Source organism: Phacochoerus africanus, chromosome 15 (genome assembly GCF_016906955.1).
Source record: "Phacochoerus africanus isolate WHEZ1 chromosome 15, ROS_Pafr_v1, whole genome shotgun sequence".
NCBI classification, from domain to species: domain Eukaryota; kingdom Metazoa; phylum Chordata; class Mammalia; order Artiodactyla; family Suidae; genus Phacochoerus; species Phacochoerus africanus.
Window position 1 is genome coordinate 19807832 of NC_062558.1, and position 24347 is coordinate 19832178.

General features: G+C 45.2%; 1 protein-coding gene across 1 annotated transcript in view; it reads left to right on the forward strand.

The window, feature by feature from the left end:
* The window catches only part of LOC125116915 (kynurenine/alpha-aminoadipate aminotransferase, mitochondrial-like), a 40296-nt gene extending 17775 nt beyond the window's left edge, over window positions 1-22521 (forward strand). Inside the window, 10 exon segments of the mRNA XM_047762625.1 lie at window positions 6772-6865; window positions 7763-7837; window positions 14622-14742; window positions 14745-14830; window positions 16645-16710; window positions 18030-18112; window positions 18252-18288; window positions 18716-18886; window positions 20838-20939; window positions 22240-22521. Coding sequence (XP_047618581.1) covers window positions 6772-6865; window positions 7763-7837; window positions 14622-14742; window positions 14745-14830; window positions 16645-16710; window positions 18030-18112; window positions 18252-18288; window positions 18716-18886; window positions 20838-20939; window positions 22240-22281 — 877 coding nt within the window. The 3' untranslated portion in view covers window positions 22282-22521.
* The last annotated feature ends 1826 nt before the right edge of the window (window positions 22522-24347 follow it).

Below are 24347 nucleotides of genomic sequence, written 5' to 3' on the forward strand. Positions count from 1 at the left end.
AAAACCTATGGGCATATAATGGATTTCAGTAAAAGCAATTCTGAGAACAAGAAAAAATTCAAATAAACAACTTAACCTTATGCCTAAAGCAAATGGAGAAAGAGGAACAAACCAAACTCAAAGTTAGTAGAAGAAAAGAAAATCAGAAGAGAAAAAAAAATGAAATAGAGACAAAGAATGGAGAATATCAATGAAACTAAAAACTTGTTGTTCGAAAAGATAAAAAAATTAATAAACCTTTAGCCAGGTTCATCAAGGAAAAAAAGGGGAGAGGGCCCAAATCAATAAAATCAGAAATGAAAAGGAAGTCAAGCAACTCCACAGAAATAAAAAGCATCACAAGAGACTACCACAAGCACCTATACACCAATGAGCAACCTAAAAGAAATGGACAAATTCTTAGAAAGGTAAAATCTCCCAAGAGAGAACCAAGAAGAAATCAAAACTACAACAGATCATTTACCACTGAAATTTAATCAGTAATTTTAAAACTCCCAACAAGCAAAAGTCTAAGACCAAATAGCTTTCACAGGTGCGATCTACCAAACATTTAGACAAGAGATAACACGCATTCTTCTGAAACTATCCCAGAAAACTACACAGGAAGAAACACTTCTAAACTCATTCTATGAGGCCACCATCACCTTGATACCAAAACCAGACAAAGATATTACAAAAAAAAGATAATTACAGGCCAATATCACTGATAAACATAGGTGTAAAAATATTCAACAAAATATCATTAAACTAATTCTGACAATATATTAAAGGATCATACATCATGATCAAGTGGAATTTATTCCAGGGATGCAGGACTTTTCAATATCCACAAATCAATCAATGTGCTAAAACCACTAACAAACTGAAGAATAAAAATCACATTATCATCTCAATAGATGCAAAACAAGCTTTTGATAATATTTAATATCAATTTATGATTTTAAAAAAACTCTGCTGAAAGTGGGCATATAATAAACATGATAAAGGCCATATTTGACAAACCCACAGATAACATCATACTCCATGTTGGAAAATCTCAGAGCATTTCCTCTAAGATCAGGAACAAGACAAGAATGCGTGTTCTCACAAGTTTTATTCAACATAGTTTTGGAAGTCCTAGCCACAACAATGAGACAAGAAGAAGAAATGAGGGACCCAAATTGGAAAAGAAGAAGTAAAACTATCACTGCTTGCACATGACAGGATACTATACATAGAAAATCCTAAATGCCAGCAACCTATTAGAATTCATCAATGAATTCAGTAGATTTCTGAATACAAAATTAATATACAGAAATCTGCTGCATTTCTACACACTAACAATGAAATATCAGAAAGCGAAATTAAGGAAACAATCTCATTTACCATCATATCAAAAAGAATAAAATACCTAGAAATAAACCTATCTCAAGAAGCAAAAGATCTGTACCCTGAAAACTGTAAGACACTGATGAAAGAAACTGAAGATGACACAAACAGATGGGAAGACATACCACACTGGTAAAATGACTATACTTATCCAAGGCAATCTACAGAGTCAATGTGATCCCTACCAAATTACCAATGTAATTTTTCAAAGAACTAAGACAAAAAAAAAATGCTTAATTTGTATGGGAACACAAAAGACCTTGAATAGCCAAAGAAATCCTAATAAAGAAAAATGAACAGGAGAAATCAGATTCCCTGACGTCATACTATACTGCGAATCTACAGTCATCAAAACAGTATGATACTGAAACAAAAACAGAAATATAGATCAATGGAACAGGATAGAAAGCCCCGGAATAAATCCACAAACTTATGGTCAATTAGCATACAGCAATGGAGGCAAGGGTATGCAATGGAGAAAAGACAGTTTTTTCATTAAATGGTGCTGGGGAAACTGGACAGCTACACGTAAAAGAATAAAATTATAACATTCTCTAATAATACCATATCCAAAAACAAACTCAGAATGGATTAAAGACCTAAATATAAGATGAGATACTATAAAACTCCTAAAAGAAAACATAGGCAGAATATGCTTTAACATAAATCACAGCAATTTTTTTGATTCATTTCCTAGAATAATGGAAAAAAAGCAAAAATAAACAAATGAGTCTGAATTAAACTTAAAAGTTTTTACACAGCAAAGGAAACCATAAACAAAATGAAAAGACAACACTCAAAATGGGAGAAAATCTTTGCAAACAATGGGACCAACAAGGGGTTAATTTTCAAAATATACAAACAGGTCATAGAGCATAATATCAAAAAAAGAACCCAATCAAAAAATGAGCAGAAGACCTAAATAGACACTTCTCCAAAGAAGACATACAGATGACCAATAGGCACATGAAAAGATGTTGAACATGGCTAATTATTAAGAAAGGCAAATCAAAACTACTATGAGGTACCATAGAGAGTAGCTATCATTACATCAGCCAGAGTCACTATCATTAAAAAGTCTACAAACAATAAACACTGCAGAGGGTGTGGAGAAGAGGGAACCCTCCTACATCTGTTGGTGGGAATGTAAGTTGGTGCAGCCAGTATGGAGAGCAGTATGGAGGTTCCTTAAAAAACTAAATATAGAACTACCATAGGATCCAGCAATCCCACTCCCAGGCATATAATCAGAGAAAACTATAATTCAAAAAGATACTTGCACCTCTATGTTCAAAAGCAGCACATTTTGCAATAGCCGAGACATGGAAGCAACCCAAAATCCATCAGCAGAGGAATGGTTAAAAGGGATGTGGCAGATATATACAATGGAATATTCCTCAGCCATAAAAAAAAAAAAAAAATGCCATTTGCAGCAACATGGGTGGACCTGGAGATTGTCATACTAACTGCACTGTGCCATGCAGGTGAAACTATCACAACATTGTAAATTTACTATACTTCAATTTAGAAAAGGAAAGATATGTTGGAGTCTTAATCCCTAGTACCGAAGATTGTGAGCTTATTTGAAGATAGAGTCCTTACAGAGGTAACCAAGTTAACAGGAGGTAATTACAGTGAGCCTTGATCTAACATGACTATTGTCCTTACAAAAAAGGGAAGTTTGAATACAGACAGGCACACAGCAGGGCAATGCCCTGTGAAGGTGAAGGCAGAGATAAGGATGAGGCAACATTAAAAATTACCAGGAAACTACTACCACATAGCAGAGAGGCCTGGAGCGGATTCTGGGTCACAGCTCTCAGAGAGAACCGCCTCTCTCCACACCCTCATCCTGTCCTTCCAGCCTCCAGACCTGTGGTTTGTCTCTGTCACCTCTTTAAATGTGTTATAGCTCCCAGCATTCAATCCATGTTTAGAGAGTGCCTGGGTTTGGAAGACCTGGCCCTTTAATTCTGTCCCCAGGCCAGTGCTAAGGCAAGTCTATAAAGGCCATCCCAGGTGTTAACCTTGCTTGTTCATCTCTCCCCCAGGAGAACTCCTTCTGCATTGCTCCTAACAATTTCCAAGTCTGCCTTTCTGATTTCTCTGGCAATCAACTGTCTCTTCAGCTTCCAGCTTCTGCCAAGTAAGCTGTTGCCCACTCAACTCTGGCCTGCCCTTTCCCACCACAGTGGCCATTTTCTGCCTTGCATTTTCTCAGCACAACCCTCAGGGCCCTGCCTTCCATTAGCCACCCTCATGGGTCACTCCGCTGCCTCTTTACGTGACCAAAATCACCACCCCCTTCATAAGTAATCAGCACCCTCAACCCTCTCACCTGTCCAACTCAGCAGCCCAATAGAAAATTCAGCCTGCATCTTATGATGTGCTGGCATTAAATCTCTTCAGTTTCGGTTCCTTTAGCTTTGTTACCACTGATTGGAAGTGGGGAGGAGAGGATTGATTAGTTCCCCACTTTAAAAAAAAAAAAAAAAAAGTCTGTATGTGGTAAATAGCAGTAAATAAAAAGTATTTATTAAATAGTAGTAAATAAAAAGAAGCACAGACCTGTGCGTGAATATGCCTATAACGGCTCAATTTAGTGTCTTTATTGGCCCAGAACACAAAACACCTTTCACAAAACAAGTTCCTACTACCAAAGGAAAGAAGTTTGAGTTGCATTAAATAACTAAGGAAGTCACCCTAAATAAATGGAGAAAAACCTTAAAGTCTCAAATAATATCAATATTTCCATTATTTTTTAATAATTAACTGTGATCTATAACTTAGATGTATTTAGAGCTACTCGAGCTAATTTCTAGAAACATTCAAAGGCAATACTTTTTAAAAGAGATGACCTTTGAGTTCCCCCTGTGGCACAGCAGGCTAAGGATCCAGCATTGTCTCTGAGGTGGCAGAGGTTCGATCCCCGGCCTGGCTTAATGGGTTTAGGATCCTCTGTTGCCACAGCTGTGGTTCAGATACAATCCCTGGCCCAGGAACCTGCATATGCCCAGGGTGCAGTCAAATATAAAAATAAAATAAAATAGATAACCTCCAAAAGATCCTTCATTTTGTACATGGATTAACGAAGGACATAATCTGTTTTAAAAGTTGCCAAATAGTTTCTCTAGCCAAAACCATTTGAAGCCTGAGTCCTTAAGATCTGTGAAAAACATCGTATTGTTTGCAATAACAGCTAACATTCACATTGTGCTTTTACAAGTAACAGGCCACTGTGCTAATGAGCTTCCTAGAAATTCCCTGATTTAATCCTGCCACAGCCCTGTGGGAAAACTGATGCACAGAAGATTAAGTAGCTTGTCTAAAGACACCCAGCTGGTAAATCATCAAGTGGGATTTAAACCACTTGAAATCTCTAAATCAAGAATTCTATTGCTTCTTGGGTTTCCTGCAGCTTTACTCATGATATTCCTTGTGCTCCTTAGCTGCTGCCATAAAGATTTCCCTGGGTTGTCTCCTCCTGGTGTTGCCAGGACTTCATTAAGGACCAAAGTGTTTATGTCTAAGAAAGCCCTTTGGCAGAGGGTCAATTCTCCCTCATCTGAGAAGAACTCAATAAATGTTTATGAATGAATGAATCCAGTTGGGAATTTGGTTCTTTAAAAAATGTCTCTTTCCTACACATTTAAGAATTAAAAAAAAAAAAAGTACTGTCTCAAAATTCATTCTCATTATGTGCTCCCCTGAAACCCTGTGCATTCCATTTTGATGATTCTGGAAGGAGAAAACAGAGGAAGCAAGGGGGTGAGGCAAGTTATTCTGTTAGAGGAGGGGACAAAGTTCTAGTGATCAAGCTTTCAAAGCAATCAAGCTTTTGGGATCTATACTTCCAAACTAAATCTGTAATAAATGGTCAAAAAACCTAACAAGAGGGGAGACTCTAAAAGCTGAGGAGACCCTCAGAGCGATTCTTCCAAAATCTGCATCAGCACTCCACCCTCACTCTAAAAGGCTCAGATCTTGGAGAGAGTGGTGCTGGAAATCACCTAGTTGCCTTGGTGATTCCCCAGGAAAGGGTCTATACTTTGGCTTATGAAAGGACAGTTTGCTTCCAGTTGGCCAGGAGCCAGGCCCTGCAGGTGGCCCTTGAGGACCTGAGGACTGTGGACTCTGGGCCCTCCATCAGCCATTAGACTAGCTCCTAGACAACCCTTTTTCTTGCACTGACTCCACCTGCAAGGTTTCTGAGTGGGTTTTGCATTCAGGTCCTTTTTCAAGGCTGCAGCACTCCGAGGCCAGCCTCCACACACCTCCTCAGCCAAGCAAGCTGACCAGGCTAGAGGAGGGTTCAGGGGGCTGGGGCAGGGATGGAAGAGGATCTGGGAGGCGGGGACCTGACTGGAGGTGCGTCCAGGGGTGAGGACCTGGACGTGGGTCCAGGGGTGGGACCAGAAGGCTAGTCCTGGAGCACTAGCCCCCAGTGTGTGAGGCGGGAGGGGGCTTGCATCCTGCCCCTGCAAGTGGACTTTTCCAGTTCCTGCCAGCAGCCAGGCAGGTTCCAACCAGGTCAGAGAAAAGCCTGCAACCAGGACTCCAGCTGCCTCTCCAGGACCACATGATCCAGGCCCAGACACAGAAAAGCGGGGGTGGAGTTTCCAGGGCAAGGGTTAAGCGGGGGTGGAGTTTCCAGGGAAAGGGATAGGAGGCTGGATTGACCAAGCTCTTCGGCTTTCCTAGTCTTCGAACACCAAAGGAGAGGCTTGGTGCTAGAAATCTAAGACGTGAATTACACACAGATCAGCACGGCTACTAGTGCGCACAGAAGGGCTTCTACCATCTGAATCATCAGTGAGGCCAGCCCCCTCTCGCCCTGGAGTCCAGCAGAGCAGCTCCAGGAGGTGTGAGCCAGCCTCTGGGCACGCCCAGCACAGGCTTGGCCTTCGCCCTAAGACATCTCGTCTAGAACAGGCAAAAGGGCAGTAAATCAGCAACAGAGCAGGCCAGGCTGCTGTGGACATGCCCTCTGATTTGGGCTGAAAAATCCCGTCTGGCTCTACTGATGCCACTGACATCACAGTGTCCAGGACATCTCCTGAGACTTGTGGGCCTTGTCTTACACCACCTCGGGGCTCCTCCACCACTGCTGACCCCATCCTTTCTGGAAGCGCTCCCCACGGCCTGGCCCCGCCTCCCTGGCAGCCTCCTCCTCTGCACCCCACCTCGAGGCGGGGCCTCAACCCCCTTCCCCATCATGTACACACTCTCTCAGGCATCACACCCAGGCGGTCACACTGAGGGGGCTTTCCAGTGAATGGCGCCCCTCCCACCTCCACCGACTCCCACAGCAGAACTGAAGGAGTCCCCCTTCTTCCTCACTCCCCTCAGGCCACAGTTATGCCCCCTTGCTTCTGACTCCTATAGCCCCTCCCTTCTGCCCAGTCTGGCCATCAGCACGTCCCCAGACAACCTTCACCTTCCCCTAGGACTGCAGCACACCCTCCCGAGGGAGGCTGCAAACCGCCCAAATCCACCTGTATGCTCCATCATCCTTGACACCTCCGTTTTCCAGCCAGAATGAGCTTCTCAGACTGCACCTCTGATCATGTGATGCCCGTTCCCTCCCTCTGCCAAAAATTCTCACTGGCCCCAATTGGCCCAAATGCCTGCATGCGGTGGGCTCCGCCAAAGCTCCCCCAACCTCACTCCACTCCCGCTTCACACTCCACATCAAGCCACACGATTCTTTCAGTTCCTCAAAATGGGTACCATTTGCCACCCCTCCAATCACTCATTGCCACCTTGGGGAAGCCTTCCCTGAAGGCCCTGAGGTCCCTGAGTGCACAAGTCCTCCTGCTATGAGCTCTTAGAACACCATACATCTACACTTCGTGGCGCCTACCACTGGTTCCAAATGTGCTCTGATCTGAGCAGTTACTGGATCAGTAGCCAGCTTCCTGGTGACCAGGACCCACGGGAGGGTAACAACCATGCTGTCATGCCCACCACTCTACCCCCATACCTTACCAGGCCTGGCTTAGAGCAAGGATTGTTAGAGAAGAGATAAAAGGGAAAAAATGAATTTTAGGAGCCAAATCAGTTATGGGATTTTAACCCATAACTCTGAGGACAGAGGTGGACAAAATGTCTTGAAAGCCAAACCCAGCCCTCATCTGATTCTGTGAGAGAGCTTGATTAGACCCACACCCATTGGCGCCCCAACTGTCCATGGTGTTCTCTCATCAGGGAGTAAGATGAGTAGTTGCGATGGAGATGCCGGGGCCCACAAAACACTTGCCGTCTGGCATTTACAGGAAACACACTGACTCCTGCTCTGGAATCCTAGTGACCTCAAACTAAAAAAAACGGCGGTGGGGATGTTCCTAAGATTCAAAACCATACCATCCAAGCTAACCTCGGCTTCTTTTCTTAGGTATTTGAAATGATCGTTAATCCTGGAGATAATATCCTCGTAAATGAGCCTGTTTATCCAGGAACGATTCATGCCGTGAGTACGCAGTTCTACAAAACACAACTCTCTTGCTCATAAGAAATAACAAGACACCATTACACCTTTAGAATCTTGTGTCCACTGAAAACTGGATAGCATCTTTCTACTGTAAACAGGAGAATCTTAATATATGCAAAATAGGTTAAATGTCTGTCCTCTCAGGCTTATACATTTCTTTTTACAGAGTCGAGTTGTACACATGCTAAATGTGGGTTGTGCAAAACCATGTCCAATTTTCTTAATCTTTCACTTGAAATGTGACTTAATTGACCAAAGCATCTTCCATGACTATCTTTTACTACCATATGCCCAAGGATAATCATAGGTCATTGTACTGTAACTATAAGCCAACATGGTGTAATTAGGACTTTCCACTCCAGTGTTAATTACAGGCACTCTAGTGTCCAGAGCGAGGAAGCTGGTCACCTGCTCTGCTGGCCACTGGTCAGACCACACTGCTATCCCCGGCACAGAGCTGGGGGAAAGTCAGAGGAAGGAACCAGAGTAAACAGGGAATTGGAAACCATGCCCCATGATGAATGGTTTTAGGAGCTGTGCTCTTTCTCCCAAAAGAGGAGACTCAACAGGAACATGAGCACTGTCCTCAACTACCTCAAACGGAGCCAGGTGACAGAGGACTTAGACTGGGAGGGGCATGTCCTTAGATTCATTTCAAATGATGCAACTGACAAGGGCTTAATCTCTAAAGTATACAAACACCTTATACAACTCAACACCAAAAAAACCAACAACCCAACTGAAAAACGGGCACAAGATCTAAATAGACATTTCTCCAATGAAGATAGATGGATGGCCAACCAGCACGTGAAAAATGCTCAACATCACTAATTATTAGAGAAATGCAAAGCAAAAGTACTCTGAGGCACCATCTCACACCAGTCAGAATGGCTGTGAATAATAAGTCCACAGATAACAAATGCTGGAGAGGGTGTGCAGAAAAGGGAGCACTCCTCCACTGTTGGTGGAAATGTAAATTGGTACAACCACTATGAAACAATATGGGAGGGACCTCAGAAAATTAAATATAAAACTACCATATGGTCCAGCAATCCCACTCCTCAGCATATACCTAGACAAAACTTTTACTAAAGAAGATACATGTACCCCCATTTGCATTGCAGCATTATTCACAATAGCCACAACATGGAAACAACCTACATTTCCATAGACAGAAGAAGAGGTGGTATACACACACACACACACACAATGCAATTCTACTTAGCCATTAAAAAGAACAAAATCATGCCATTTGCAGCAACATAGATGGAACTAGAGATCTCATACTAAGTGAAGTAAGTCAGAAAGAGAAAGGCAAATACCATATGATATCGCTTATATCTGGAACCTAATGTATGGCACAAATGACCCTGTAGAAGGAAACAAACTCACGGACTTGAAGAACAGTCTTGTGGTTGCTGAGGGGAAGGGAGAGGGAGTGGGATGGACTGGGAGTTCGGGGTTAGTAGATGAAAACTTATTGCATTTGAGTGGATAAGCAATGAGATCCTGCTGTATATCACAGGGAACTATATCTAGTCACTTGGGATGGAACAAGGTGGAGGATAATATGAGAAAATATGTCACATACATATGACAATTTCCTGTACAGCAGAAATCCACAGAACAATGTAAATCAGCTATAATAGAAAATTAAATAATAAAAACCTAAAAAAAATTAAAAATGAAGAACTAGACCCAAACTCAACACTCCCAAGTAGGAGGAAAATGATATTATAAAAATTGCTTCTCCAATCAACAATCTGAAGAGGAAATTAAGAAAACAATTCCATTTATAACATCATCCAGAAGAAGAAAATTGCTGGGAAAAAAATCGAACAAAGGAGGTGAAAGCCTTGTACACTGAAAACTACAAACATTGCTCAGAAAAGTTAAAGACCCCAAGAAACGGAAAGTCGTCACCTTCTCGTAGACTGGAACATGTAATGCTGCTCAGTGAGACACTACCAAAGGAAGCTACAGAGTCAGTGCAATCCTCATCAAAACCCAATGGCCTTTTTGGCAGACATGGAAAGGCCAGTTCTCAAATTCTTATGGGATGGGAAGTGGTCCTAAGAGTCATAACAATCCTGAGACAGGACAAAGTTAGAGGACTCACAGTTCCAATTTCAAACCAACTGCAAAGCTACAGTCCTCAAAACCCTGTGGTCCCAGCCATAAGCATGGACACACACGTCAATGGGGTGGAACTGAGCGCACAGACATAACCTCCATACCTGCAGCCAATGGATTTCCACAAGGGTAACAAGACCATTTGACAGGGAAAATTGTCTCTTCCATAAATTGTGCTGGGACAGCCAGATTTCCATGGGCAAAAGAGAAAAAGACCCTCACTCAGAAGAATTCAACTCAAAATGGATCAAAGACCTAAACATAAGAGCAAGAAGTATAAACTCTTAGAAGAAAACATAGCAGCAAATCTTCTTGACCATACGTTAGGCACTAATTTCTTAAGTATGACAATGAAAACACAAGCAACAATAAAGACACAGTTAAACTGAACTTCATCAAAATTGAAAAACTTTTTAAAATTTTATTGGAGTATAGTTGACTTACCATGTTGTATTAGCTTTAGAGGAACAACAAAGTGAATTGGTTACACACACACGCCTATATACGGATATATATATATATATCCATTCTTTTTTTCTCATAGAGGTTATTACAAACTAGGGACTCGAGTTCCCTGAACGATACAGTAGGTTCTTGTTAATCATCTATTTAATATACCAGTGTATATATGTTGTTTCCATGCTCCTGATTCCCCCCTCCCCTCCACAGTTTCCCCTAGGTAGCCACAAGATGGCTTTTGAAATCTGTGAGTTCGTTTCCGTTTTACAAGTAAGTTCTTTCGCATTATTTGTGATAGATTCCACATATAAGTGAAATCATATGACAGTTCTCTTTCTCTGACTTACTTCACTCAGTATGACAATCTCTAGTTGCATCCATGTTGCTGCAAATGGTGGTGTTTCATTCTTTTTTATGGCTGAATAATATTCCACTGGATGTAGGTACCACTTCTTCTCTAGCTATTCCTCCCTTGATGGACATTTAGGTGGCTTCCATGTCTTGGCTATTGTGAATAGTGCTGCGATGAACACTGGGGTGCATGTCTCTTTTCAAATTATGGTTTTCTCTGGATATATGCCCAGGAGTGACACCGCTGGATCATACGGCCGTTCTCCATTTAATGTTCAAACAACCTCCATACTGTTCTCCATCGTGGTTGCACCAATTTACATTCCCACCCACACTGTAGGAGGGTTTCCTTTTCTCCACGCCCTCTCCGGCATTTACTGTTTGTAGAAATTTTGATGACAGCCATAATGGCCAATATGAGGTGATACCTCATAAAACTGAAAAACTTTTGAGCATCACAGGACATGATGAAGAAAGTGAAAAGAAAACCGATGGAGTGGGAGAAACTATCAGCAAGCATACATGTGATAAAAGCTCAATTCCCAGAGTATATGAAGACTTCCTATAAGTGAAACCAATTTTAAAATAGAACAAAGCATTTGAATGGACGTTTTCTCCAAAGAAGATACGCAAATACCCATCAATACGTGAAAAGAGCTCAACATCATTAGTCACTAGGGAACGAAAATCAAAACCATGGTGACATACCCCCTCACATCTACTAGGATGGCTATTCTTTTCTTAATGGAGCACAGCAAGGAATGGTGACTATGTGGAGAGATTGGAACCCAAGTACATTGTTGAAAGAAATGTAAAATGGTGCAGCCCCTGTGGAAAACCCTTTGTCAGTGCCTCCAAACACTGGACACACAATTACCACATGACTCACCAATTCCACTGCCAGTACGTAACCAAAAAGATTGGACGGCTGGGGCTCCAACAGAAACATTAATGTTCACAGCAGCATTAGTCACAAGAGCCATGAGGTGAGGGCAGCCCAGGTGTACACAAGGGCACAAATAGAAGGTGGTCCATCCACACTGTGGAATATTACTCAGCCAGGAAAAGGGAGGACATTCTCATACCTGCCACCATGCAGGCAATCCTGGAAATCATTGGGCCAAGTGAAAGAGCCAGAACTACTAAAGGACAAATATTGTACAGTGCCACTTATTAGAATCATCTCAAACAGGCAACTCATAGAGACAGAAGGTGGTTAGAGGTTACCAGGGACTGGAGGAGGCAGAAGTGGGGAGTTGTTGCTTAGTGGGTATAGAGTCTCTGTTTGGAATGATGAAAGATTTTGGAAATTGAAAGTGAAGATAGGCTGTGAATGTAATTAATGCCACTGAATCATTCACTTTAAAATTCCATACTTTTCACCAGGATTTTAGAACTAAAGTAAATCACTGCCTCTTTTAGTGAGTGGATGCCAATTATGAATTATTTTCCTAAACTCCTAAGACATAAGATTACACAATGCCTATAAATATAAAGCATGTGTCTCCGTAAACGGCACATAAGCACACGGCATTCCCACATGCCCACATACAGACCCACGCCAGGCCATGAGGGAACATGCTGAAGGCCCGTGTGCATTTATTTCATGCTCAGTATTGACTTCTAATTCCTTCTTCGGCCACAGTGGCAGCATATGGAAGTGCCCATCCAAAGATCAAACCCACACCTCCTCAGAGACAATGTCAGATCCTTAACCCACTATGCCACGGCAGTAACTCCTCGACCTCTTTATTCACGGTACATGTGTTTTTCAAGACGAAGACCTGTAAATTTGCCTTAAGTAGGTTCTGACTATTCTCACTTAGGGCATAATTCTACATTTAACCAAAACAAGAGTGTTTGCTTATTCTCTGGGAAAAAAAAAAAAATCTGAGAACCTCACTCAATTACTGTTATTTTTTAAATTTTTTGTTGAAATACAGTTGATTTTCAACATTGGTTCAGTTTCAGAGATACAGTACAGTGATTCAATACATACACATTTGTTGTATAAACAAGTTCATTTGTATTTTCTTAGATTCCACATGTAAGCAATAGCATATGATATTAATCTTTCTCTGGCTGGCTGACTTCAACTAGTATGATAATATTTAGATCCATTCATGTTGCTGCACATGGCATTATTGCATTCGTCTTTGAAGCCAAATACTATTCCATTTACAACACACACACACACACACACACACACACACACACAGATGTTATCCATTCATCTGTTGAAAGTCTTTTAGATTGATCCCATGTCTTGGCTGCTATGTGTAGAGTGCTGCTATGAACACCTGGATCCAGGTATCTTTTCTAATTATAGTTTTCTCCATACGAGTGTCCAGGATCGGGATCATTGGATCATGTACTAACTGTATTTTTAGTGTTTTAAGAAACCTCCATTCTGCTGTCCATGGCGCTTACACAAATTTACATTCCCATAACACTGTAGGAGGGTCTGCTTCACTCCACAACCTCTCCAGCATCGTTTTTTTGTAGGAGTTTAATGATGCCCATTCTGACTGGTGTGAGGGGATAGCTCATCGTAATCTGAATTTGCATTGCTCTAATAATTCGTGATGTTGAGCATCGTTTCGTGTGACAGCTGGCCATCTGTATGTCTTCTTTGGACAAAAGTCAGTTTAGGTATTCTGCCCACTTTTTGAGATGGTTGTGTGGAGAGGGCGGGGGAGAGATAAGGCGAGGCAGTTGGATGAGATCTTCATACATTTTGGAAATTAATCCCTCCCTGGCTACACTGCTTTCAAATGTTTTCTCCCAGTCTGTACCCTGTCTTCTCATTTTGTTCAGGGCTTCCTTCCTAGGTTTATGAAGCCCAGATATGTTCTCTCTGTTCATCCATGAACAATAAGCATAAGCACACAAGACGTGTATAAAACTAGATCTACATGCAAGGACACGACTTGGGATTTCCGTCTCTCGACTAGTCAGTAAATTATTGAAACCCTCCCACATTTTCTCGGTGAGCTTGCTGTCCTGATGCCTGTCAGTGCCCTGGCACAACCTGAGCTCTTCTGGCCCCTCTGCTGAGACCACCTGAATCCCCCATGGGACACAGCTAGTGCTGCACAGCAGGGGGACTCCAGGACCCCGCTCCAGCCTGCTCTGTATCTACTGTGCCCGAGCTATAGCCCTTGTCCAATATTTTGAAGATCACCTCTGCTGATACCTCTTTTATGCACTAGCCTCACAGAAGCTTTACACAATTCATTTACGTTGTCCAGAAGCATTCGTTAATAAACACCGATGTCATAATCGGAATGATAAAGATAACTCGGTCAGAAGAGGCTGGGCTATGCTGTGTAACAGGTGACTTCCACATCTCGGTGGCCTACGGCTACAGAGACCTGTCTCTCTCACATGACACGGACACCACCAGGACACCACAGCTCTGCCCCATGTCATCTTCATCACAAGCCCCAAACGGACAGAAGCAGCCTCCTCTGGAAGGTTGCCAGTCTGAGAGCAGGAGGACAGGGAAACAGCCACAAGCTGGGCTCTAAGGCTTCTGCTGGGAACAAAGACACGTCACCTCTGCTCCCAACTGATTGGCCAGAGCCAGACCCATGGCCAAGCCTGACACATACGAGCAGGGAAAGACACTCGTCCTCTGGGAACTGACAGGGGTTCTTTGGGAACCATCATGTCCCTCAGGCCTCCCGGTATAGAGCTGAGCCCAGGTGTGTGTTGAAGGGTCAACATGGTAACAGTCCCCTCAGCGTAAGATCCAGTGGCCCCATCGTTTGGGAATCACGTCTGAATCCGGGGCTGTCTTCCTCCTTTTTCGGGACAGCTGCGACCACTGGGCTGCAACATTCTCACCGTGGCCAGTGATGAGCATGGGATCATTCCAGACTCCCTCAAAGAAATACTTGCCAAATGGAAACCAGAAGATGCAAAGAACCCCGAGAAAAACACCCCAAGTTTCTCTACACCATCCCAAATGGCAACAACCCTGCTGGGACTTCATTAACAACTGACCGCAAAAAAGAAATCTATGAGGTAGTTTCAAAAAGGGGTTACCTGCCTGTGCTCTTGTTTCTTTCCGACGCTTTAGAAGAGCTCTGTGCAAAGTCTCTCTCTTATCAGCCTCTTGCTCCCAGGGGAGAGGATATGTAATACAAGGAAATCATCTGAGACTCCCAAGGGTGCCCATAAATCGAAACACTAGAAATTCCTACACTCTGCTGGACTAGGAGGTTTTTTCTTCCCCTTTAAGTGATATGAAGAGAAATGCTCTTCTTGGTGTGATGCTAAACTCTATGAGCTTATGTCCTAATTGCCACCACGTCTGATGGTCCTCATTTTATGTCTGTATTTTTCAGCCTGTCACTTCCCATTTCGGGATACAAAGAAATGCCTTAAAGAGAGGAGGCAGGCCCCTTTTGAAAAGTTTGTAAAATGGAGGGGCCTGACCATGGCTGCTAAGATTTTCACTGTAAACTTTTCTTGAAGGCTCTCATTTTGAGCTACACAGAAATGTTTGGAAAAGAAGAAAAACCTTCCTTTCCAAATAATTTCTGCTTTTTAAAACCTTGCCTTTGTAAAGCCTCTCTTATGCACCTGGACGTGTTCCTAAAACAGGTACCAAGCCTGAGGTAAACCACAGTGCATGTGGGATCAAGAGAAAGACTTCAGACAGCTCCTGTCCTTTCTTCTGTCCAATATCGTCGGACTCCCTTTCTCACACACTCCTGGGCGCCTCCCGGGTTCTCTGGTACTCGTCACATCCCCCCAGACACCCACCTGGTCCGAGGGCTGCAAACTCCATCCTGCAGAGGACCTGCCTCTGCCCTGACCCCGGACACCTGAATCCACCCCCTCCATCCGACCAGCACCCAACCAACGTCCCACAGGCACTTCCTACTTCACGGGGCCAAGACAGACCTCGTGATCTTGCCCAGCCTCACCCTGACCTCCAAGGCACCCACCCTTCCCTCTCTCCATCTGCCACCAAGATCCCACACCTCCCAGCTCCTCCATGTGCCCCTCCCACCACCTCCAGTATCCCATCCTCCCCACCCTGTCCACACCCACCCTCTCCTGGCCACCTTCCTGCTGACCCTGTGACTCCACCACAAGGCCCCACCCCCCGGCCCCTGGGGACCTGCCTGCTCAAGTACACACCTCCAGCCTGTCCTCCAGGGCCGCCCCCTTCAAATAAGACCAAAGCCCTCCACCTCCTGTTCACGGTGATGGGACTGTCCCCCATCCTCAGGCCAGGGCCTCTCACGTCCCCCTTGCTGCAGCCACACAGACTTCCTTCTGTCCCTGAAACATCTCCCCCTCGCTCCTGCTAAGAAATTCCTCACCCCTCACCCTTCCCACCCGCCCCAACCCCTCAGCTCAACGCTTCTCCCCTGACATTTGCACACCTGGTCCCTTGCTGTCAGCCTGAGCTCTCCTGTCACCTGCTCAGGTCGGGCTTCTGGGTGATGCCCCTGGAAGTAGCTGCCTGGCTCTTTCACTTGCTGCCCAGCCCTCCCGGCCTCCCCCAACACTCCTCTGATCACCAGAATCTGGCTCGTGTTCCTTCTGTCTTTCCCACCAGCATGTCAGTTCCCTGAGGACAGAGGCTGTAGGCTTGTTCCTGTCCTCACTCTCATCCTGGGACAGCAGCCCAGGAAGGAAAGGAGGGATGGAGGGAGGGAAGCGGGGAGGAAGGTAGAGAGAGAGCAGGAGGGAGTGGGGAAGGAAGGAAGGAAGGAAGGAGGGGGGGGGAAGGACGGGGTAGGGGTACAAAAAGCTATGATTCCAAGTGATCTTCACCTTCGATGGCATGTAAGAAATAAACATACTACTTCAACCTTTTCTAGCTGGCAAGAAAGTATGACTTCCTCATCATCGAAGACGACCCTTACTACTTTCTGCAGTTCAACAAGGTAAGTGACAGAGTCCCCTCTGCCCACAGTGACAAGATGAGGGGTGCTGTGACTGGATTGCTGGGAGGCAGCCTGGCTGCTGAGTGTTTGCATCTCTGGTCTCACTGCTTGACCAGATATCACCGACCTTGACACTAGTGGCCAGCTCCCTGCTGTGCACTTGGAGGAACACGGGAGCCAAGGTGAGGGTGGTCCTGACTCCAGGTCCAGGTCGTAGCCCCTCAGACATCGTCCCAGGGATGTGAAGTGGGTCTCTGCTCGGAGTCAAGCTCAGTGTCTCGGGGAGGCTGATGGGCCAGAGGACCTGGGAGCCGGGTCCAGGCTGGAGGAGGAGGCGGGCTGGGCTCTGTCAGGGCGTCCTTGTGGGCAGAGGAGGGGCTTCCTAGCACCCGCCACACACCTGTCCCCTCCGTTCTAGTGCCCCAATCTTACCTTACCTGCACAATGAGGGGTTTCGGATCCTTTTCCACTATCTACCAGCATCCTGTCCTCCTAGACAACAGCAGTGGCACAGATGCCCAGTCCTGTTCCTCAAAACCAACCCCATCTCTACTTGTTCAATGTCAGTTCCTCAACACCCAGCCCTGTATTTGCTCTCAGGGCTGCAGAGGACATACACAGGGATTCTTCTACTTTAAATCTACAGAAAAGGAACACCACCTGCCTCTTCTCTCTAGTTGATCTGACATTGTGTGTGCCGTGCCACACGTCCCCAGCATGTGCACGGTCCCCTTTCTTGTCTGTGTTAGCCTTGAAGCTAACACTCAAGTTTCAGCTTCCACCCTGACCACATTTCTCCATAGTCTTGCGCCTCCAGCTGGGCAAGAGCCAGCATTCTCTTTCGAAACAAACTTGCATTCTAGGGGCCTTTTGGTTCTGGTCTTTTCCAAAATACTTTTTTCTTGAATCCATCCTCTACCTGTTCATCCTGGATTTCAAGCCTTGGGACAAGGGGTCCTGGGAAAGGTCTCTAAGTGCACAGGAGCAGCATCTTGAGCCAGTGAAAGCATGCGTGCACGCACATGCGCGTTTCTGTGTATCCACGTGCATGTGCAACACGAGAGTGTGTGTGTCCTTGTACCTGGGCACACATGTGTGTGCAGGCATGTTTGTGTGTTGTTGGGCTAAAGGCACGAGGAGGGCCGAGTCCAAGCAGGAGCAGGCATCGCTGGATCGTGCTCCAAGGCCGAGATGCAGGGAGTGGAATGGCCGCTGGTGCTCCTGCCTCTCCACGCCATGTCCTGCCCACTGCGCCCACCAAGAGAAGACACGTCCCCTAACACAGCTCCCAACCCACCCTGTCCTCCTTCCATTTCCAGCCCTGGGCACCGACCTTCCTCTCCATGGACATCGATGGCCGTGTCATCAGAGCCGACTCTTTCTCCAAAGTCCTATCCCCTGGGTAAGGCCCTGGCTCTGCCTTCACCGGCCCTGAAGGTGATGGAGTCTGCACCGCCGTGTCCTTAGTCCAGACAGCTCTTCTCATGTAAGGCGTTTGCACAGCACTCGCCTCCACCTACCCGTTTGATTATCATTATTAGGTCTGGCCTGTTCTCCCCTTGTCCTCAGGTGTCAAAGGTACTTGGCCATTAAGCTAGGGGTGTAGGGACGGTGACACTGTAGGGTTGGGTTGCACATATGAAAGAGCACATTCAGCAATACCTGGTCAAATATGCATTCTGTTTTAAGTGTACACTTAAATTCAAATGTGTATTTTAAATAAGTTTTATGAGAATGTTTCAACAGTTTAGTCCCTTTGACCCCAGGTCACAATGCTCCTCTCATGAAATCAGTGCCATGACATTATTCATTGTTAATATAAGCCCCGAGATCAGCTATCATCCATACACACACCAGTCCCCTCACTCGCTTTCAACCCTCCACACTCCCTGTCCAAAATAAAACTCAGAACACCAATTCTCAGGACCCATAAACCGATGGTTTTAGACAGTGCCTTCGCTTTTTTGGAAACAGGAGATTACAGTTACTGCAACCTGTCATTTAGGCAGTTCCGCTGATATCAGCGAAAAGGGCCCCGGAAGTATTTCTTCTCTTCTTTTGTTTTGTAGGTTTGGCAGAATGGCATGTTCCTACGGCTGGAATGTTCTTATGGGTTAAAATTAAGGGCATGAATGATGTAAGGAAACTGATTGAAGAAAAAGCCATGAACAAAGAGGTAAAACAGGAGGAAAACCTATTCTTTGTCTTGAGGTTCTTAATAAAAATGGCAAGAGATGTTTATCTTTGCTCACCACCTCCCCCGCGCCCCCCTCCCCACCCCCCCCCACATAATGTGTGACTATCAGACAGGTTATCTGGTTGCCAGGATCAGAAAAGATCTGGGGTACATAATAGTCTTCTGGTCCAGACAAGTGGAAATGCAGCCTCTGATTAGCTCAGTGCCAGGAGCTCAGCCCTGGAGCCACTGTCCTTGGGTAGGAACCCCAGTTCCAGCCCTTTCCTGACCCATGGCTTTGGGCAGGCTGCCCTCTGGAGTTTCATCTGTAAAGTGCAGATGAGAAAAATCCCCCCCCTTTTAGGATGGCAGTGATGATGAAAGGAGTCCCTGTGGATAAAGCACTTCGAGGAACACCTGGCACACAGGAAGTGCTTGATGAGTATTAGCCATTAGAATTTCTTTCTTTTCCATGTTGGAAAAAGCTTTAGAGACACTTCATCATAAATAATGATAACACTGGCCATTCGAATTTCAAATGGAAGGAATTTTTTCCTGGTTGTGAAAGTAAAGCATACTCATGAAGCATTGCACTTCATTAGTGCATAATGAAAACTTATGTGCATCATTTTACCCATAATAGCCCCAAATTTCACCACCCAGATTTTTTGATCATTCAGGGTGTGTTTTCAGAAGCGTTTGTATATAACTAGTATTTTCACTATGCAATTATTTTCTTATTGTACTTGATTTACACAATTACATTGGTTTGGGGTGTATGACAGAGTGAATCAATTATTTTTAAAGATTTTACTCCATGGAAAATGACCATAGGAATTCCCGTCATGGCTCAGTGGTAATGAACCTAACAGCATCCAGTAGGATGTGGGTTCAGTCCCTGGCCTTGCTCAGTGGGTTAATATCTGTCATTGCTGTGTCTGTGGTGTAGGCTGGCAACTACAGCTCCAATTCGACCCCTAGCCTGGGAACTCCCATATGCCATGGGTGCAGCCCTGAAAAGACAGGAAACAAATGACCACAAAATATTGACTATATTCCCAGTGCTGTGTAATACGTCCTGGTATCTTATTTATCTTATAGAGAGTAGTTTGTACCTCTCAATCCTCTACCCCTACCATGCCCCTCCCCCTTCCCTCTTCCCACTGGCCGCCACTAATTTGTTCTCTGTGAGTCGTTTTCTTGTTAATATAGCTCTTCACTTTATCTTTTAGATTCTGCATATCAATGATAGCATGTGGGCTTTTTCTTTCTCTGACATATTTCACTCAATATAATACCCTCCAGGTCCATCCATGTTACCACAAATGGCAGGAATTCATTATTTTACGGTTGAGTCACATTCCACTGTATCCATGTAGCACATCCTCTTTATGCACTCATCTGCTGATAGACATTTAGGTTACTTCCATGTGTTGTCTATTGTAAATTGTGCTGCAGTGAACACTGGGGCGCATGGAACTTCTTCCTAAAGTGCTCCCCCTGCTGGTGTCTGGACACATCTTACCTCTCAGGTCCCAGCTTGAAGGTCACCTCCAAATTGGACAGCTTAACAAGGGTTTCTCCTTGTTTGAAATTACTTTCTGGTTCCAGGAAACATTTATTCTTGTTTATTACCTTGCCTCTTGCTCGTACAAGCTCTTCTTTGTCCATTCAAGCTAGAATTTGTGTTTTTCCTGTTCCTATGCAGTCTTTATTCCATGTGGAGAAGAGGTAGCATTTCTGTTTTTACTGTAAACACTCTTCCACTTTCTATGCTTTTAGTGTGTTTGTTGTACGCTATGCGGGATTTTTATGAAGTTGCATTTTCGCTTGCGAGTTCTTTAATTGCTCTTAAACTTAAAGAGGCCGCCCCTTCCCCGATGACATTCATCTGTACTTTCTTTCGATTTCCTTTAATGGCTCATCATCTCTTCTCCATATACTCTCTCAGATTTTTGTGCTTTCAGGATACCATTTCTACTTTGACAGTTCAGCTCCTTGCCCCTACTTCCGAGCATCCTTCTCTTTAGCGTCTCCGGAGCAGATGGACATGGTGAGTACAACAGTCTCTCTAGGTAACACTAGAGATCGAGGCCTTTTTTATGTTCCTCTTTTGAGTTACGACATTACTTGATGTCGTCTTCAGTGTTTCAAAAACCAGTATCACTTGGAAAGTCCTGGTACCATTGAAAGAAGTTGCTGGGCTTCTACAGACAAATGAGGAGACCAAGTTGGAGTTCAGTTTTGTCCCCTCCATCAGTAGGTTTCAGGCCCACTCACCAGCGCTGGCAGGTTACCACTCGTTATGAGGAGACCCTCTTTCCCTCCCTCCGAGAATTCACGAGAGCCCAAGGTACAAACTCATGAAGCCATCAGTCACGTTCTCAGAAGGAAAAAATTGCATACACGGTCAGCTAGAATCATGTTCATTCATGAATCAAGTGCAAGTCCTGCTTAACCAAGATAACAAGCAGCCAAGAAACACGTTCCTAAGGACTGCGTGTCAGGAACCCACAGAAGACCATAGGCTGATGAGCCCAGGAGCTGTAAGAAGTGTGCATACTTGTCCTTGCAGATGGACTGGCTCTGGGCATGTTCCTCACTTACCTGCTTGCTCACATCATTACATGCGCCTTTCACAAGTTACATGTGAGTAGAGATGGACGAATGTACAGAAGGCAAATGCAAGCAAGAGAGAACCTGAAAAAGTCATTCGTGTGGTAGGGGGGAAACTGTAACCTGCAGGGATATAAGAATTTTTTTAAAAGTTCTAGGACTTTGATATGCTTCCATCCCACCAGATAAAGCTGAGGTTAATCTTGACCTTCATGGCCTGATCTCACCTTAAGACGGACTCTTTGTTTAAAAAAATTATTTTCAGGAGTTCCCGTCATGGCGCAGTGGTTAACGAATCCGACGAGGAACCATGAGGTTGCGGGTTCGATCCCTGGCCTTGATCAGTGGGTTAAGGATCCAGCGTTGCCGTGGTCTGTGGTGTAGTTTGCAGATGCGGCTCGGATCCGGCATTGCTGTGGCGTAGGCTAGCGGCTACAGCTTCCGATTCGACCCCTAGCCTGGGAACCTCCATATGCCTCAGGAAATGGCCCCAGAAAAGGCAAAAAGACCAAAAAAAAAAATTATTTTCAGTGGTGCCCACTGCACGTGGAAGTTCCCAGGCCAGGGATCAAACCCGCACCACAGCAGCAACCCAAGTCGCTTCACTGGCCACACTCAACCCTTAACCTGTTGTGCCACAAGGGAACCCCAATCTTTGCTTAAATTGTTGAAATTATGACAGACCTTTCCTAAACGGCATCCTAATTTGATAAATTCTTATCTCTTCTCTATCTTAGGGCTTCCAGAGATTAGCTCAACTTATAAGAGAATCGTTATGAAGAAACCAAACTCTTCACAGCACCTAACGTTGTTCACATAAGTGATTTCTATGTTGGAGCAGGACAAAATGATCACTGGTGTTAGACTTAAAGACATATGTCACCAAACATGTCATGTCTGTAGTAATCTAACTAGACAACTTTTGAAGTGCCCTTAAACCAATCAGACTGCCAAAATATACGTATAATCCACCTGTATCTCTTGATCAATTTTCAACCCACAAACAACTATATTTATCTTGGATTTTTAACATAAGAACTCTGGTAGTTGCTTGTAATGTCCCATAATCTTCTTTGAACTAGTATTTTATGGTAAATTATTTATATTAATCAATGTCAAATGATACTATGTAGTGTGAACTTTATTTCTAGGAAAATATAATGAAAGCTTGTTGCAAAACTTGGAATTTGACCATTATACATAATTTTCAACAAGAGTAACACATTATACATAATACATTATGCCACTGAAATCTCTTTAAAATAAAATTCTGAAATTAAACATACCTCAAGGTCGGCCTATTAATTCTAAGTAAGGAGAGATCCAGGACTTAGAAAAATATACCACACTGTTTTCTGGGAGAGGACAAGATGGCGGAGGAGTAGGGGGACACGCTCGCCCTCTCCCACAAACACAACAAAAAAAAGCACATCTACAGAATAAATGACTCGCACAGAACAGTAACCAATTGCTGGCAGAAGAACCTAAACTCCAATAACAGCAAGAAGTTCGTGACATTACGGGGCAGAACGGGAGAAAAGAGGAGAGTGAGAGAAGGTGAATCCGAGCGGGACGGGCGCTCCCAAAAGGGAACTGCGGAGGAGAAAGGGATCCCGCACCCTGAAAAGTCACCTACACGGGGGAAAGATCAAACGAACAGGAGGAATCTCCAGATGCAGAGAAGAGTGTAGCAGTAAGTTGGAGTACGGAAAAAGCCGATCAAGAACCGAAGGGACCATCTGAACTACGGGCACAGTCACCAAAAATTGAGATGCCTGGGTGGGGGCTGGTCACCGAGACCTGGGCTCCAGAGGTTAGTCCCCGGGCTGGGGGGGCGGGGCGGAGCGGAAACTGCTTGGGAGGTCTAGAAACCATTTGACAGGGCAGAGACTGCCTGGGAGACTAGAAAACAAAGCTGTTGCAGAGGAAGGGAACAATACTCTAGGGGCGGGGAAGTGGAAAGCCGCATCAGAGGGAACCTGGGAAAAGAGCCTGGTCTGCGCCGGGGCTGGGGAGGGGAGAGAAGAAGGGGTGGGTCCCCACAGAATACCCCCCACGCCACAGCAAGCTTACAGGCCCGCTAGCTAGCTGAAAGCTGTGCTTCCCAGTGCATCCCCTCCCCCCACCCCCGCCACCCCCTATGCTCTCGCCGAACCTGGGGCTGCCTGCCATCCAGGAGGGCTGGCCTCAACAATTGCCTGAAGCCTACCCTGCACAGGCCTGCTTGCCCTTTGGAGGGGCTACACTTCCGCAGAGTAGCACCAAACACCACCAGCCCCCAAGAAAAGGCCTGCAGCCCAGAAAAGCTAGAACAAGCCTAGCCAGGCAGTGAATAGATCTGCCTAATTCCCGGACGGTTTTTCTGAGTCATGCTGCCCCGGGGAGGAGCCTCTTTGGTTTCCAATGGCCCTGCTACCTGCCCAAGCCCCCAGAGGGTGCCTCAGTGGATCAGCTGCATGGGACTGCCAGCTCCAGGCAGGACCCCCTGCAGCCCAGAAAAGCTGCAACAAGCTCGGCTGAGTCAGGAAAAGATCTCAGACGGTCTTTCTGAGTCGGGCTGCCCCAGGGAGGAGCCTCTTGGGTTTCCAACGGCCCTGCTACCCGCCCAAGCACCCAGGGCGTGCCCTAGTGGATCAGCTGCATGGGACTGCCAGCTCCAGGCAGGACCCCCTGCAGCCCAGAAAAGCTGCAACAAGCCTGGCCGAGTCAGGAAAAGATCTCAGACGTCTTTCTGAGTCGGGCTGCCCCGGGGAGGAGCCTCTGGGGTTTCCAGTGGCCCTGCTACCCGCCCAAGCCCATAGGGGGTGCCCCACTGCCACGGAATAGCTGCTCAGCACCACCAGCC